Below are 16799 nucleotides of genomic sequence, written 5' to 3'. Positions count from 1 at the left end.
GCCGGGTTCACGGGCGCATGGTGCTGCCCGAACGCACGAGGCGGGGCGGACCCGACTAGGGCCAGCGGGCACGGTGGAGGTTCGCGGCCACGGCGAGGCCACGTAGGACCGCGAGGCGCCGGCCGCAACACAGGCGGCGAGCGGAAGTGGTCGGCCGAGCGGCGGCGGGCTTCGGCCAAGGCAGCCGCGGGAAGGGACGAGGGGAGTCGAGCGCGCCCGGGCGGAAGCAGACGCGGCCCGGTGGTGGCGGCAAGATGCGGAGCAAGGGGGCACTAGGAAAGGCCATGGTCGGGCATAGCGACGCGCAGAGACGGGCGCGTGCTGGGGCGCGCGGGTGAGCGCCGGCGTGAGGGCACGGGGAGGAGGAGGACCGGGGTCCTCGCCTGCGTTGGTGAGCAGGGGGCGGCGAGGCTCGGTGGAGCCTTTGGGGAGGAGGACGAGGATGCGTCGTCGGCGAGGAGGAGACGAGGAGGACGAGGCGACGGGCGGTGGCGGGGTCCGGTGAGGAGGAGGCCGTGGCACGGGCGCAAGGGAGGGGGGTCGTCGCCGGCGGGTGGCTCGTCCACCGCAGTAGGGTCGCCGGGCGGCGCGGGGCTCGAGCACGGAGCCAGGGCGTCGGCAGGGCGCAGGGCGAGGCGCGGGCACTGGGCGGCGGCGACGGCGAGCGATGGGGCGCGGCGTCGCGAGAGAGGGGGGAAGCAGTTCGTCCCCGATCCAGATCGGATCGGGAGGGGAGAGACGTGGGGAGTGGGGGGGCAGTGTGCGGTCGGGGTGGTTAGGGTTTCGGGACGGGGAGGATAAGGTGAGTGGGGGGCCGGCTTGGGCCAGTGGGCTAGCCGGCTGGGCCGTCTGGCCCGGTTGGCCAAGGGGGCTTTTTTTTCCTTTTATTTTGTTTTCTGGTTTTCTTTTCTTTTTATTCTTTTTCCTTTTCTGTTTTATTTTAGTTACACTTTATTCTTAGTTTAGTAAAATATGACAATAGCTCCAAATTAGTGTTTCAAAACAACCCACTACCCTAAAAAGTTTTACCTCAAAATAAAATAGTTTATGATTTTATAAAATATCAAAGGCATTTATTTAATAGTTTTACCTACTGTTTTAATCATTTAAGTGCATTTAAACCTTTTATAAAAATGTGGTTTCTCCACAATAATTACCTATGCATTATTTGGCAACACCCCAACATTTTAGTTTTAATATTTGAAAATCTTTACCATTTGACTTTAATTCAATTTTGAATTTGAATCGGTTTTGAACTAACGCGATATTAGCAACAGTAATCGAGGTGACGTGGCATCATTGGCAGAGGGTTACTGTAGCTTAATTATCCGGGCGTCACAGGGCATCAAGATCTATAAAGATAGATCAAGACGCTTGATAAGACTTTCGATGAGTACATACCTTGATAAGATTTTGAAGGAGTTCAAAATGGAATAGTCAAAGAAGGAGTTCTTGCCTGAGTTGTAAGGTATGAAGTTGAGTTAGACTCAAAACCCGACCACGGCAGAAGATAGAGAGAGAATGAAAGTCATTCCCTATGCCTCAGCCATAGGTTCTATAAAGTATGCCATGATGTATACCAGACCTATTGTGTACCTTGTCATGAGTTTGGCAAAGGGCAATAGTGATCCAGGAGTAGATCACTGGACAGCGGTCAAAATTATCCTTAGAGGACTAAGGAAATATTTCTCGGTTATGGAGGTGATAAAGAGTTCATCGTAAAGAGTTACGTCGATGCAAGCTTTAACACCGATCTGGATGACTCTGAGTCTCAATCTGGATATATATTGAAAGTGGGAGCAATTAGCTAGAGTAGCTCCATGCAGAGCATTGTAGACATAGAAATTTGCAAAATACATACGGATCTGAATGTGGCAGACCCGTTAACTAAATTTCTCTCACAAGCAAAACATGATCACATCTTAGTACTCTTTGGGTGTTAATCACATGGCAATGTGAACTAGATTATTGACTCTAGTAACCCTTTGGGTGTTGGTCACATGGCGATGTGAACTATGTGCGTTAATCACATGGTGATGTGAACTATTGGTGTTAAATCACATGGCGATGTGAACTAGATTATTGACTCTAGTGCAAGTGGGAGACTGAAGGAAATATGCCCTAGAGGCAATAATAAAGTTATTATTTATATTTCCTTATATCGTGATAAATATCTATTATTCATGCTAGAATTGTATTAACCGGAAACTTGATATATGCGTGGATACATAGACAAAACGCAGTGTCCCTAGTAAGCCTCTACTAGACTAGATCTTTAATCAAAGATGGTTAAGTTTCCTAACCATAGACATGTGTTGTCATTTGATGAATGGGATCACATCATTAGGAGAATGATGTGATGGACAAGACCCATCCGTTAGCTTAGCATAGTGATTGTTAAGTTTTATTGCTATTGTTTTATTCATGACTTATACATATTTCTTTTACTACGAGATTATGCAACTCCCGGATACCGGAGGAATACCTTGTGTGCTATCAAACGTCACAACGTAACTGGGTGATTATAAAGATGTTCTACAGGTATCTCCGCAGGTGTTTTGTTGGGTTGGCATAGATCGAGATTAGGATTTGTCACTCCGAGTATCGGAGAGGTGTCTGTTGGCCCTCTCGGTAATGCACATCATAATAAGCCTTAGAAGCAATGTGACTAATGAGTTAGTTACGGGATGATGCATTACGGAACGAGTAAAGAGACTTGCCAGTAACGAGATTGAACTAGGTATGAAGATACTGACGATCGAATCTTGGGCAAGCAACATACCGATGACAAAGTGAATGACGTATGTTGTCATTACGGTTTGACCGATAAAGACCTTCGTAGAGTATGTAGGAACCAATAGGAGCATCCAGGTTCCGCTATTGGTTATTGACCGGAGAAGTGTCTCGGTCATGTCTACATAGTTCTCGAACCTGTAGGGTCCGCATGCTTAACGTTCGATGACGATTTGTATTATGAGTTATGTGATTTGGTGAACGAATTTTGTTCGGAGTCCCGGATGAGATCACGGACATGACAAGGAGTCTCAAAATGGTCGAGAGGTAAAGATTGATATATTGGATGATAGTATTCGGACACCAGAAGTGTTCCGGAGTGTATCGGGTACATATCGGAGTACCGGAGGGGTTATCGGAACCCCCCGGTGGAAGATATCGGCCATATGGCCATAGGAGGGAGGCAAACTAGCCCACATAGGGGTGGCGCCCCCCCCCCCCCCCCCCAAGGGAGGAGTCCAAATTGGACTAGGGGAGGAGGCGGCGCCCCCCTTTCCTTCTTCCTCTCCCTCTCCTTCCCCCTTTCCCCCTCCGATAAAAGGAAGGGGGGTTGAATCCTACTAGGAGCCCAAGTGGGACTCCTCCCACTTGGGGCGCTCCTAGGGGCGGCCTCCTCCCCTCTCCCTCCTTTATATACGGGGGTGGGGGCGCCTCTAAGACACACAATTGTTCCAAGCCGTGTGCAGCGCCCCCCTCCACAGTTTACGCCTCCGGTCATATTCACGTAGTGCTTAGGCGAAGCCCTGCGCGGATAACTTCACCATCACCGTCACCACGCCGTCGTGCTGATGGAACTCTCCCTCAACACTTTGCTGGATCAAGAGTTCAAGGGACGTCATCGAGCTGAACGTGTGCAGAACTCGGTGGTGTCGTACTTTCGGTGCTTGATCGGTCGGAACGTGAAGAAGTTCGACTACATCAACCGCGTTAACAAACGCTTCCGCTTTCGGTCTACGAGGGTACGTGGACACACTCTCCCCCTCTCGTTGATATGCATCTCCTAGATTGATCTTGCGTGAGCGTAGGAATTTTTTTGAAATTGCATGCTACGTTCCCCAACATTGCTTGTACCTTCCACCCAAGCTTTTGGCATCTAGGGTTAGCATGACGGAACATACTCCATATCAAAACATAGGTCCTACTTGTTATCTCCAAGTCAATGTTTCTTAAGTTTTATTGGGTTTATTTCTGCCAAAACAAGTTTAATTGGGTTTATAGAAATAGTTATTTCATGATTATCTATTGATATTGATTTCATTTTCTAAATGTTAACATGTGCTTCAATAAACCTGGCCAAACTTTAATTTTTTTACTTAGGAACAAACCAATTAGGTGTTACATTTTGGGATGGAATGAGTATAATTTTGTCTTTCTCTCTTGTGACTGATTTACGACGAACTTGGTTTAGTTCTCTTGAATTTTCATGTAGTCTCCTTTTGTTAGCATGCCAAAGAACGCGAGTAAGTTTCCTGTCCAACAAATATTGGTATCGGATTGCAACTGAGTTATTCATGTGAATATCCATGTGACGGAAAATACAAGGATGCTCTCATTGGAGAACATTAATCGAATTATTGGCTCCTGCTACGACTCAATTTGCCTTTTCCTTTCTAAATTTTGCAACAATGACCAAGGCATACAAGACTCTGAAAATATAGGCATTGCAGCTGTTCGAAGTTTCTCAAAGAGGAAAACATGACCAAAGGACAGAGAACATTTCTACAATGACGTTGCTAATTGACGACATTACACGTAGTGTAGATTTTATCAAACTTTGAACGGTGGCTTATTTCTTGTTTTATTAACCACACATCCTTTTTTTAGAATGAAGAGATTTATTGATCATATAGCGGGATTACATTCCTTCATTACATCGCAAGGAAGGACGGGGTATAGTTAGTTCACAAGCATCGTCTCCTAGAGGAGTTACACTCGTGCAGAGACACGCTAGTTCATTTGCTTCCCTCGCCGTGAACACCAAGCAAAACTCCTCAAAATTCCCGCAAAGCTCATGTATTCATTCAAACACACATTTGTAAAGAAGACCTACCACTATTTTTGGTTCCCACTTGCAAGATGACAAAGATCACAATTTGGCCATGGGTGACGCTCGAGTCAGTTCGCCATCAAATGCATGGTTTATACGACAAGCCAAGCATTTCCTTAAACACGCAGGGTTCCCAAACTGGTGTCTGCGTTGTTGCTGCCGTGGATCCCACAAATAGAACCTTCTAGGCTGCAAGACACGGGATAGTGGCTGCCATCTGCCAAAATTCCCATCCAATGAAGTCTTGAGCTCCATGTCAGTTACACACCTTGTCCCACGCCTAGCATGGGAACCCCTTGCGGTCCCTCCCGCGCCAGAGTCCGAAACCTCGGCTCAAGTTGGTGCTCGATCACTTCCTTCTCAAGCTATGTATCCTTCAGAAAGGAAAAAGGAAAGCCCAAATAAACCTCCAGATCGCAGCTGTACACACTAGTTTATACGGTCAAATACGACCATTAGAATACACACACGATCGACCTGGCTTAGCCCAAAAGAGACCGGGCACATCAAACTCGAAAGAAATAAATTATAAGAATGTAGACCCTGTTCAAAGTTGGATAAAATCGAGAGAAATCATAGAATGAAATGAAAAGGAAAGGAGCTGATAAAGAAAGCAAAGCGAGCACACGATCCACTTGACGTGCCTGCATCACATGGCAATGGTAGCAAGAGGAAGGTACGTGCGACGCGCAAATTTTGTTACCGCTTCAACCTTGTGTGTGTGTTTGACGGAGTAATAAACATCGGATCCCGTCCTTCTCATTTACTACTTTTTTTTCAAAAAAAAAATACTACCAGGGTCAACCTATCGAATCCTCCTCGTAATTCGTAAACACACACTGACATCATGATAATTACAGCCATTTAAACCCCTTCACCAGGCGACTTGGTAAGGAGTAGTACCAGGAGTAACGTTGATGTATACAATTTTTTTCTTCTTATACGTACTATTTTCTCGGGTTAGTTAGTCCAAGGCAATTAAGTATATGCTCGAGGCAATCAGGCCCCGGTCAATGCAGCCATAGGTAACTACAAGTGGCGTATGGGTTGGCGTATAATAGAGGGAACCTGTGTACAGTGAGCACATGCCATGCATGATCGCCTTTGAACCGGACTGTATCAATGTTGTGCATCGCATGCACTCGCTGACCACGGCAACATGGTGCCGAGGTGGCGAGACGGATGAGCATCCACGCACGCACCCTGCCTCATGCATGCAACGAGGTAGCCAGCGACCCGGCAAGCAACCAACCACGGCGCCATGCTGAGCTTGCACCACATGCACGCTCATGCTCATCCGTCGTCCGGCCGGAGGTGGGACATAATTATTGTTTTTCAACAAAGATCACATAACTAGTTAACACTGTGTATACAATTCTGATTTGACTAAATATTTTACCAACTTGTACCTTTGTACGTATAGGAATTAGGCAGTATACATCCATCCATCCATCAGTGTCAAGCTGATTAGAGTTACTACTACTCCAACTCAAGTGAGAGGCCGGTTGATGCATGTGCTATGTTTTTTATCTCCTCGGTGTCTGCTCCATTCGAACTAAAGCGCGCGCGATTGGGTGGTGTGAGTATCAAGCCATGATGGATGCATTTTGGGCCGGTTTGTCTTTAACCTTCACCCATGTGCGAGTGCGCGCATGCTTAGTTTCTACGAAACATCCACTTCATCTCTCCCCCGACAAAAAAAAAATCTTCTGGCTGCCCGCTCAAACAGTAAAAATCAGAAACGACAATTGCTGCACAATGGAATCAGAGGAAAATCTTGGCAATCTGTTAGGATGTCTCTTGTCTCGGTAGTTACAACACATACACACTCCATCACGATTTACCTTTCCCCCTCGCGCGGCATGAAAGAAAAAACGATCGATATTCTTTCCCGTCTTTATACTCTTTCTTACTGTCACAGTGACAGTGAAACCTGATGTAACATTTCAATCATCTAATCAACGGGTGCAACGCTGGCCTCGCGGTGCCGGTGCGTGGTAGAATAACTTTAGATCGATCTGAGATGCGCTTTGGGCGCCTATAATATGCAAAGCTAGCTCGCTAGCGACTGATGCAGTCGTAAAATAATAATGCCCGATCCATCGATCCGTCGATCGCGTGAGGCAGCACCAAGATGCGTAACATGATGCCCGGAGCGTGTCTGTTCCCGCTCACCTCACCTCGATCGATCTCGCCGGCCACGGGCGCATGGATAGATGGGGATGAGGCCATGAGAGTGCACGTTAATTACTAGCTAATCCCATGTTACTCTTCTTACCCGGCCGGTGGTTGGATCGATCGAGCGAGCGACCGCGTTGCTAGCTAGCTTGCTTGCGTGCTGCTGCTTGGTGTGCAGCACCAGTGCACCGCCGTATTATATGGCCCGGACACATGGCCTTGTCCTGCCCGGTGGGTTCCCCTTAATTTTTATAGTACTTAAATAGGTAGCTCCTCATTAATTCTGTCAATAACATGCATAATTATCAAAAAAGTGAAATGAATTCCTAATTTTCAATTTACAAATCCAATATTTTCCGCATTTTTTTTCACAAATCTGATCAAAGATACTCCCTCCGATCCATATTAAATGTACTAAATCGGCGGCAGTTGATATGGATCGAAGAGAGTAGTAGACATTTTTACAAAATTCCCATTGTGCATTATCCGTCGATCATATGTCCTTTTGTTGTTTAATTGCCGTTCTTTCTTCCTAATCCACTAGTAAATGACCGCCGATTAATCGTGCGTTTAGTCAAAAAGTTTCAAGTACCGGGAGAGGGAGGTACCAGTACGCCTCACTGACTTATTACGTTTCTTTCTCTGCCTAAAATGCTCCCACTTACGGGCAGAATCTTCCACGGGCGAGCACAGTACATTGAATAAATGATTGGCCTGCCTGCTCGCTGTGACAGCTTTATTAGTTAGGAGGAGGAGTAGTTAGTTAAACTGCGCAGCACAAGGGGCATGTTCAGCAATCATAATTCGCGCAGCACTCCTCGGGATCGGCGCAGGGCCGGAGGAGTTGTATATCCCGGGGCTGTCAGAGATCCCGGTGCTCCTTGTCGCTTCTCCCTCCTACTCCCACCACGGCATCATGCATCCATCCAAGCTCCCTGCAATCCAGATTTACCCAGTTACTCAACATGACACGGCTAATTAAGTAGCCCCAATAATACTGTAGGCACAGTACATTGTGGCTGGCTGTACGAGTTCCCCTGGGCAGAGCAGGGGTTGCCGAGAGAGGGAGGAGAGGACGCGCGCATGTGCATGCTGGTGGATCGATCGATCGATCGGTCGATGGGTGGCAATGGCGACGGCATGATCCACTTGGCCACGTGGAACCCGTACGACGAGTAGAGTAGGAGGGCACTTTGTTTGTTGGCTGCCCCTAATGCTACGCACCAAACGGGTAGTTAACCACGATTGAGAGCTCCCGGCAATGCCATTGCCATTGGCATGCACGATCCGTCCATGGTCCCGCCCCGTCCTGTAAGCTGGTGCGCAACTAAACCAAACGTAATCAATCCCTGTCGGTCCGCCCAGCCCTTGCCCGGCCGGAGCTCGCCAGGCGACCGAGACAACATGTGCAGTGTGTACGTTTGTACCGGTGCCAGCCATGTTGTACCACACCGGTACTGTCTGGGTTTAGCCTCCTCCGTTCCACGACAACTTTTGTACTGTACGCGCTAGTTTGTATGCGAAGGGAAGGAGAAGGGCATGCCATCGTTCTAGAAACCCATGAAATGACACTGAGAGCTATCGATCGACCGACCGATCCAAGTGACGGGCTCATACGAGATCGACGGGTTGGTGCGCGCGCCGCCTGATGGTTACAAGCTGATCGACCCGTCACATCCTCACCCCGCTTTGCTGCGCACGAACACCATCCGGCCGTCGGTGGCCAGCACCATTTTTTTTTCCTTACACACATGCATGGCGCACACGAGCAACTTTCTGAATTCCGACGGCCGACGTTGGCGTGGGCGGATGCTCCCGAGTTCCCAACCCCACACCGCCGGCCAGCTCAGCTCCGGGGTCGATGTACGGGCAGCGACTAGCTAGCTGATCGAGTGAGCGAGCGAAAGGGAGAGTAAAGCTGAAGGCAAGGGCACACAACAAGGAGTGCAACCCAAGTTAGTCGCACAGGAGCACAGCAGCAGAGGAGAAGATTTGGGCCGGGATGGCTCGAAAAGGAGGCCGGAGCGGAGCAGCGGTGTGGGTCCGGTCATATGATTTGCGGGTGCAGCGAGGCCCGAACAACCATCGGTTGTGCGGTCACTTTACTCCTCCCTCGCTCGGCCCCTTTCCCCTTTTCCGGAGATTAATCTCACGCTTGATCCTTCTTTCTTTCTGGTGCGGTGCGATTTAATCGCATGTGCAGGACGGGGGTTTGTTTAGCGCCCACCTGCGTGCATGAATGAATAATACTGCTGCTCCAGCTAGTAGTAGCACAGTCCATCGACTCGCTTGATCCGATCGGTGGCGATTTGTCAGTATAATATTTGATTAGGAGAGGCCATCAACTAACCATTGGTCAGTGCTATGTGTTACCACATGCGTGCTAGTAGCATTTTTCTACTCATGCATTATCATCAATCCATGCTAGTGGTAGTAAGTTCTAGAGGTGTCTTAGTTAACCAAGTTCGGTAAAGTTGGATCAATCGATGGATCGGTCAGTTGAGACGAACCGTACAGCTAACTAGGTGGCCATGGATGGGTTAGGCAACACGCCACGCAGGCGATCGATCGAGTTTGGCCAAGTAGGCAGGGAAATTCGTGAACTGAATTGGACGAAAGTTTGGAATCCACCCGTCCAGCCGGCGTTCCCGGGTCAACGCGTCGTCGTCCGGGCACCGAGATAAACTGGCGCAAAAAACTGGCCCGCGTCCCTCTCACGTCCCAATCCCCGGAGCCAATTCCGCAGGCGCAGGCGCAGGCGAGCCACGAGCGAGCGAGCCAGCCTGCACGGCCGGCCCAGCGGCGACCGAACCGAGACCGAATGCGGAGCACGTAGCCGAGCCGAGACACGGGCCGCCTCTGCCTCTCACCCGCCCGGCTCGTGCGTATGTACGTACGGGCGGGATGCGTACAGGATACGGGTCAGCGATGCCAGGGCGCGCGGCTGCCGATTTTTAGGCGGCCGGGCGATGCTTCGCCGGAGCTGCCACACTAACCGCGACGCGCCTGGACGCTAGCGGCGGCCGTGTGCTAGCTGCTACGGCCTACGGCCGGCGATCCTTCCTCCCGTCTACACGCGGCAACGGCAAGCACGCAGTCCAAGGAAGGAAGCCGTGGCCGTCGTCGGCCAGACCGCGGCGTGCGTGGAACAACAGGAGGACGAAAAGTCCGTGCGCCCGCGACTGACTGCGAGGTCCACCACTCCGGTTCCACGGTGGTGCTGCGGCCGTCCCTCTCGGCCTCCGCCCGTGCCACGCAATCAAGGGGTGCAACGCCATGTGTACGCACAGTGTAGGCATGGACATACAGGATAGGGCCAGGGAGGGGATGAAAAATCTCAGAAAATCTGAGGTGGCGTTTCACTTGTGCCAGTAGCATTTTCCGCGGGGTTTTTGTTTTTGTTGGTGGCGAAGAAAAAATGAGAAAGTGGTAGGGGGAGGAAACTTCAACGTCACGACAGGAAAGTGGAGGGCGAGGACAGCTAGCAGCGAGGGCAGAGGGCTCACCTACCGTGTGACCCCCTCCACCGCACCGATCTCCCTGCACCACTTACTGCTGCTGCTACTGCTACCGGTCGTCGTCGTCGCTGCTAATTACCGCTCCCCTAACCGCACCCGTAAACCGTACGATTAGTAGTAAGCAGTACTGGTATAAATCCGTTGGACGATGGAATATTACAACGGACGGACGGACGGGCTACCCGGTCTCCCTGTATCCTGCGCGCAGTAAAAACGCCAGCATATACCCTACCACTATGGCACGAGCTGTTGGCACGAGCCTCGCCCGTCCGTCGTCGCGTTCGTCCAGCTCGGCGCACGCATATACCCTACCACTATGGCACTACTACGACGACGTCCCTTTCGTCTTCCTCCATCTCCGGCCGTGTGTGCGCGTGTGGGGTGTGCCGATAAGTCAGCCGTGTCGTGTGTAAGTGAATTGGGCGACGTAGTGGACCTCCACTCTCTTCCTGCCTGTCCTCCAACGTTTCTAAACCCAAAAACCCTACACACAGACAGAGACCCAGAAACGCCTTCTTTTCCTGCTGCTCAGACGATCTGGCGTCAAAGGAGCTGCTGCTGGGTTTAGTTTACCTTCCACCCGTCACGTTCTCCACCAATAACTTAATCCCCTCCGCACCCCGCTCCAGCCTGCCTCCTCTCCTCTCCTCTCCTCTCTAGTAGTATAATATACTCCTCCTCTTCCCAATCTGGCTCTCTCTCTGTCTCTTCATGTGCTAGCTCCATCCATCCTCTTCTTCCTCGGTTCAGCTTACAGACACAGCTTGAGAAGGAGAGAGAGGGAAGAGGGTTCGAATTAAATTGAATCCCACCGACCGGGCCAGTGCAGTGCACGCACCTCCCCCTCACTCCTTTCCATTTACCTCCACCTATATAGCTCCCCGTATTTCCACCCCGCCCTCTTCTCTCTTAGGAGTACAGTGCGGTGCGGTGCGGTGCCTCTCCATATAATTTCAGCTGGTGCAAACCAGACAGCAGCAGCTTTCTCCTACCTCTCCCTCGGACTACACCAAAGCTAGAACAGCCATGCTCATGCAGGAAGAGAACTAGGATAGCTAGCAGCTAGAGTTAGTCCCTTGTTTACATAGCCAGCAGCTAGCTTCTTCTTGATCAGCAGCAGATAGTTAGAAGCAGTTCTTTCTTCAGTTTTCATACCAAGGCAAGCAGGCCAAGAAGGAGCAAGAAAGAGCCACCGGTGATCGATCGGTTGGAGGAAACAAGGGAATCTGCAGGTGAGTCAATCAATCGCCGACGGCGGTGCATATATTCCCCTTCCCATTCCAGTTTGTGTGTGCAAACCAGTCATTTCTTCTCATTGGAAGTGGGGGAAAGTAAAATAAGAAGACAAGATACTATCACAAGGAATTCAAATTCAGAAGCCTTCCTGCAGTCTTTCGTCCTTCCGGCCGTTTTTGCGTTTGAAATTGCCATTTGTGGCACCACCCTGTCTGGCGCGCGGCCATGTGCCGTGCCGCCAGCCAGCTTCCCTGCCATATTCATATTCGATCATTCTGAGTTTCTTTCCTGGAAAGAAGAAAGGATGAATGGCAAGGGAGAAAATAGCACCAGTTCCGGACTTTTTCAAAACTGCACCAAGTTTGGACTTCTTCCTTGTGCAAGCTAGAAGGTCCCCAGTCCATTTTTGGGGCTCGTTTGTTGTTTTTTTTCAAAAATTTGAAAGTTCCCAGCCCATTTGGTCAAGTTGTTCGTCTCAATGATAGAAGGGGAAATTTCCTTCCGGCCGACGACGTCACGGCGGCTGGGCTACTGTGCCCTGATATGGATAGAAATTGAATGGGCGAAGGAACGGATGGGATGCCCTGCCACGGTATTCCCCTCCATTGTGCCCCGGCCCAGCCTTTTTTGGTTTTTTCTACTTTCGCCCCTCCTCCAGCCTGGATTCCCCCTCTGGAAGGAAACACAGGGCATCCAAGGGTAAAAAAATATGCAAATTCAAATTCGGTGTGAAAACGAACGAAAATAGTAAAAAAAAAAAACGCGCGGGGCAGTGAAAACGCAGGGCCGGGAGATTCCTTGCGCTTCGCCCGGCGAGATTCCCTTTGTTTGATCCGTACGGTAAACGCGATCGGATCGGGCAAATGGAAGCGAATTCCTCGGTGTTTCCACCGGGGGGCGGGGCGTTAATTATAATTAGCCGCTTTACCGAGGGGGCAGGGCGGCTTCCGTTTGACGCGTCCTCTGCTCCCACATGGCACGCCAGTGACGCGTCCGGGCCAATGGCCTGCCGCCACGTCAGCCAATGACAAATTCCTTGTGCTGGCCGCGTTTGACTTTTACCTTGGTGGTGAATCAACCCAGACCAAACATGAAACAACCACCCCACCCCTTGATTTTTTCTTGTAACATCTTTTTTCTCATTGTACGCCACCTGTATGGGCGCCTTTGCTTCGGAATAAAGAAAAAGAAAAATGGGAAACCCGCACGTCACATGCGCGTCTCACATGGGGCGCGGGGCGGGCCCGGGCCATCATGCACCGCATACATGCGGGCCCCGCGCCGGCCCGCCCGCGGGCGCGCTGCCGTCACTTTGAAAAAGGAGCCTGGTTCCGTTCGCAGAAGATATATATCCTTCGGCCGGACCCGTTTGTTTACAAATATGTTTGTTTGTTTTACAGCTCAGAGGAGATCGCGTTCTGGTAGCATTAGAGATTAGAGATAGATAGATAGATAGGCCCGATTAGCGTCGCGTCCGCTTGCGAGACGAGACGAGAATCGGTATCGTGATATTAGGTGTGTATAAAATCCGGCCTTGTCTTAATTTGGTGCCATGTATTGCCGCGGCTGCTTACCTTGGATGCCGATTAATGCGTGCATATCCAAATTTACGATCCGCCTCGCGTCGGCATTAATCCCGGCCCTGTATTTATACTTGCCTCTCCCGATTGTGCTTTGGTCGCAGAGTAACGCAGGCGAAGACGGGAAGGAAGTCAGAGGTTGAGGAGATTGGGATTGAGATTGAGATTGAGATTGAGGCGATGGCGAGCGGGCGGTTCATGGAGGAGATGATGAGGGAGCACGAGCAGAGCCTGCTGGAGGCGACGTGCGGGGGGCTGTTCGACCACATCGAGGACCTGCTCGACTTCCCCAAGGAGGACTCGGCGGAGGACGTGCTGCTCCTCGACGCGCCGGTGCCTGACAGCCCCCTCGCCGCGCGCGTCCTCGGCGGCGGCGTCCCCCCGCCGGCGCCGGCCTCGCTGGATGGGCAGCAGCAGGCGTCGCTCATGGTGCCCCCGCCGCCGCCCGCCGGGGACCACTCCGCGGCCTTCCTCGGCGCCCTCGGAGACACCCACATTGGCACGGTGAGTAATTGTTTTTTTCCTCTGCCCTCGTTCGTTCCGATCGTTCAGTTCGTCGGCGTCGGCGGGCGCGCGTGCGTGCCAGCACGGGCACGGTTGGTTGGGTGGTTGCCGACTCCCGCGTACGGCTGATTTTAAGGAGGAGCGGATACGTGCCCGCCTGCCTGACCTAGCCGACGAACCGCCCCTGTCGGTCGCGCACGGCAGTTTCGAAAAAATCAATCTCATCTCTTTTTTTTCTTCTTACCCCTCCCTGCCTCCAGAGGGTTCGAAATTCAAAAGTTCGAAACAGCTGGGCGGCAATCACGCGGCGCACCACCAAAACAGCACGCACCGCACGGCGCACACCGCCATTAGTGGTCACATGGAAGGGGACGGAGGTGACTCTGACTCCACACGGCTGCCGTGTTGTCCGGGCGCGAGGAGCGGGGGGAACAATCACGGCCGGCGCACCGCACCGCACCGGCGTGAATGGCCGGGGTGGTTGGGTCATGGGCGGGCGCACGCCGGGGAGGTGGAGGTGTCGGTGGCATGAGGCCGTGACCAAAGTTACTGCCACTCCATAGATTTTCTTTTCTTTTACCGGTGGGGGGATGGGGTGCGGGGGCCCGGCCATGTTACGTACCGGGGGCCCATCGCTTTCGGTAGTTAGCTAGCCCAACAACAACTGAGCAACTACTCCATCCAGTGTGTGTGTGCACCAGCAGTACCGCCAGTCCAGTCCTACCAGTAGCCAGCCCACCTTTTCCTCCCCTACCCTTTACGCAACAGCAAATTAAACCCATCACCGTGGGCCAGCCCGGCCCGGACGTGCCGGCGTTTGCTTTACTGATTGAACAGTAGTCTATTCGAATGGAAAAGGAAGAAAAAAAAGTAGTGGCGTCGATTGCAGGCTGCAGTGAACTGGGAGGGTGTTTCTGACATGGGATTCCTTGCTTTTTGTTTTGCAGTGCGACGAGCTGGACATGGACATGGCGCAGCTCGAGTGGCTGTCGGGGCTCTTCGACGACACCTCCATCCCGCAGGAGCCGGCCTTCGCCTGCGCCGCGCCCATCATCAGGGCCTCCGCGCTGAGTGCCAACGCCGGCGTCGTGCTGCCCGACAAGATGGAGGACGCGCTCTTCCGCAGCTCCAGCCCCACTTCCGTGCTCGAGGACGGCGCGAACAACGCCAACGTTAACATGAACAACAACAACAGCGGAGGATCCTCAGCGTCGTCGACGTCTTCATCGGCGTCGTCCTCCTCGGAGTCCTTCTCCGGGAGCGGCCGCCCGTGGTCTGTGCCGCTGTCGCCGCGCCCGGAGCCGCCCGTGCTCGTCATCCCGGCGCGCGCGCGCAGCAAGCGCTCCCGCGCCTCTGCGTTCCCCGCTGCCATCCGCGCCGCTGTGCCCGCGCCCGAGGCCACCATCCTGGTGCCGACGCCCATGTTCTCCTCCACCTCCTCCTACTCGGAGGAGCCTGAGTGCATTGCTGAGTCCAACTCGCAGCCCAAGAAGAAGAAGAAGGCCAAGAGGCCGACCCCTCCGGTCACCTCTGATGCTGAGGGCGACGCCGACTACGAGGAAGGCAGCGGCACTGCGCTCGCGCCTGGCGAGGTGAGGAGGTGCACGCATTGCCAGATCGACAAGACGCCGCAGTGGCGTGCGGGGCCGCTGGGGCCCAAGACTCTCTGCAATGCCTGCGGCGTGCGCTACAAGTCCGGTCGCCTCTTCCCGGAATACCGCCCGGCGGCCAGCCCCACCTTCGTGCCAGCCATCCATTCCAACTCCCACAAGAAGGTGGTGGAGATGCGCCAGAAGGTTGAACCCAAGGGCGATGACCTCCTGCAGTTCATCCGCCGCCGGGATTGAGCTCCCCGCACCGGCATCGGTCGCCGGACGGTCGGTCTCGTCCCCCTTAGCTATTATATATGTATACATGCTAGTATGTATGCATTGCATGCTTGCTTCCAACTAGTCAGTCAGTCATCATCGTCGTCATGGCAGTGCTTAGCATTGCCTTCATGCATCCACCCACCATCATCGCCATGCATCGGTTTCAGTCAGCATCCATCCATCCATCAAATCGCCGGGTATCCTGGCGTTAGTTCAATAGGGCTTTTCTTTTGGGTTTACTCCACCTCTTTTTCTTTGTCTATTACTTAATTGGTTCCCCCTAAGAAGATTTTTTGTTTGTATAGAGGAGGGTGAGTGAGGAGGGCAGGAGAAATAGATGGATCAATCACAGAGTCAGTGGTTGTTGCATTGCAGTTGCTTGCAAATTAGGTACTAGGTGAGAAGGAGAGCTAAACCAGCAGCAGCAGCAGCAGAGGCAGAGGCAGCTAGGCAGTCAATTAGGAAAGTTGGTGTGCTCTAAGCAAGAGTGAAGTCAAGGAGATTTGTAAGTTGGTTTGCTAAGTTAGAGAAAACTTTGTGTCAAGTAGTAGCCATCAGGAGGTTGAAGTAGGGGGATCACCAATCATAGTCAGCAGTTTATATTGGAGCTTGGTGTACTCAACTCTGAATATTCTTTTTGCAGTTCATCTATGTTTAGGGATTTATAAGTGGTGTCTTTCTTGTGTTTTATACTACTAGTGTTACCTTTTTTTTTACTAGTAGCCATTAATTAAGATTCCTTTTTCTAGTCATCATGCCTTGTTGCCTCTATGCAAGTTGTGATCATCCAAGCAGAGGAATTATAATCCTTGAGCACTTCTTCTTCCCCTGTTTCTCGTGTGAACTAACTGCCTCTATGCAACTTGTGATTATCCAATCGCCTTGAGCACTGCTACTGATAGTGACTAGTGACAATTATAAATGCTAATGCGCCGCAACATCATCAGTAGTATTAATAAAACAACAAGACACGCATAATGCATATGATGTGTAAGGGGACAGAGCACATGGTCAAATTCAAGGTCCTGGTCCTGGAGCACACTCATATGTGGCCTGTCCATCCATATAATAA

At 51.7% G+C, this 16799-nt stretch overlaps 1 protein-coding gene across 2 annotated transcripts; it reads left to right on the top strand.

Annotated features, from left to right (window-relative positions):
- The first annotated feature begins 11164 nt into the window (after positions 1–11164).
- On the top strand, positions 11165–16557 carry LOC123146027 (GATA transcription factor 11). 2 transcript variants are annotated; one of them, XM_044565596.1, is made up of 3 exons: positions 11165–11768; positions 13457–13856; positions 14804–16557. In XM_044565596.1, exons 2-3 carry the CDS (start codon positions 13533–13535, stop codon positions 15701–15703), a joined length of 1224 nt encoding a protein of 407 aa, XP_044421531.1. In that variant the 5' UTR covers positions 11165–11768; positions 13457–13532; the 3' UTR covers positions 15704–16557. The 2 variants fall into 2 exon arrangements, with proteins under 2 accessions (XP_044421531.1, XP_044421532.1); XM_044565597.1 differs by lacking the exon at positions 11165–11768 and adding an exon at positions 11791–13287.
- The last annotated feature ends 242 nt before the right edge of the window (positions 16558–16799 follow it).

The sequence above is a fragment of the Triticum aestivum genome, chromosome 6D, assembly GCF_018294505.1.
Source record: "Triticum aestivum cultivar Chinese Spring chromosome 6D, IWGSC CS RefSeq v2.1, whole genome shotgun sequence".
Lineage (NCBI taxonomy): Eukaryota > Viridiplantae > Streptophyta > Magnoliopsida > Poales > Poaceae > Triticum > Triticum aestivum.
The sequence above is the reverse complement of the archived record's forward strand: the minus strand, read 5'-3'. Positions and strand labels throughout refer to the sequence as shown.

Excerpts from the sequence above, each read along its gene's own strand:
- LOC123146027 (XM_044565596.1), top strand. The coding sequence starts at position 13,533 with ATGGCGAGCGGGCGGTTCATGGAGGAGATGATGAGGGAGCACGAGCAG. Across the intron at positions 13,857-14,803 it reads GAGACACCCACATTGGCACG|TGCGACGAGCTGGACATGGA; the intron begins GTGAGTAATTGT and ends TTTGTTTTGCAG.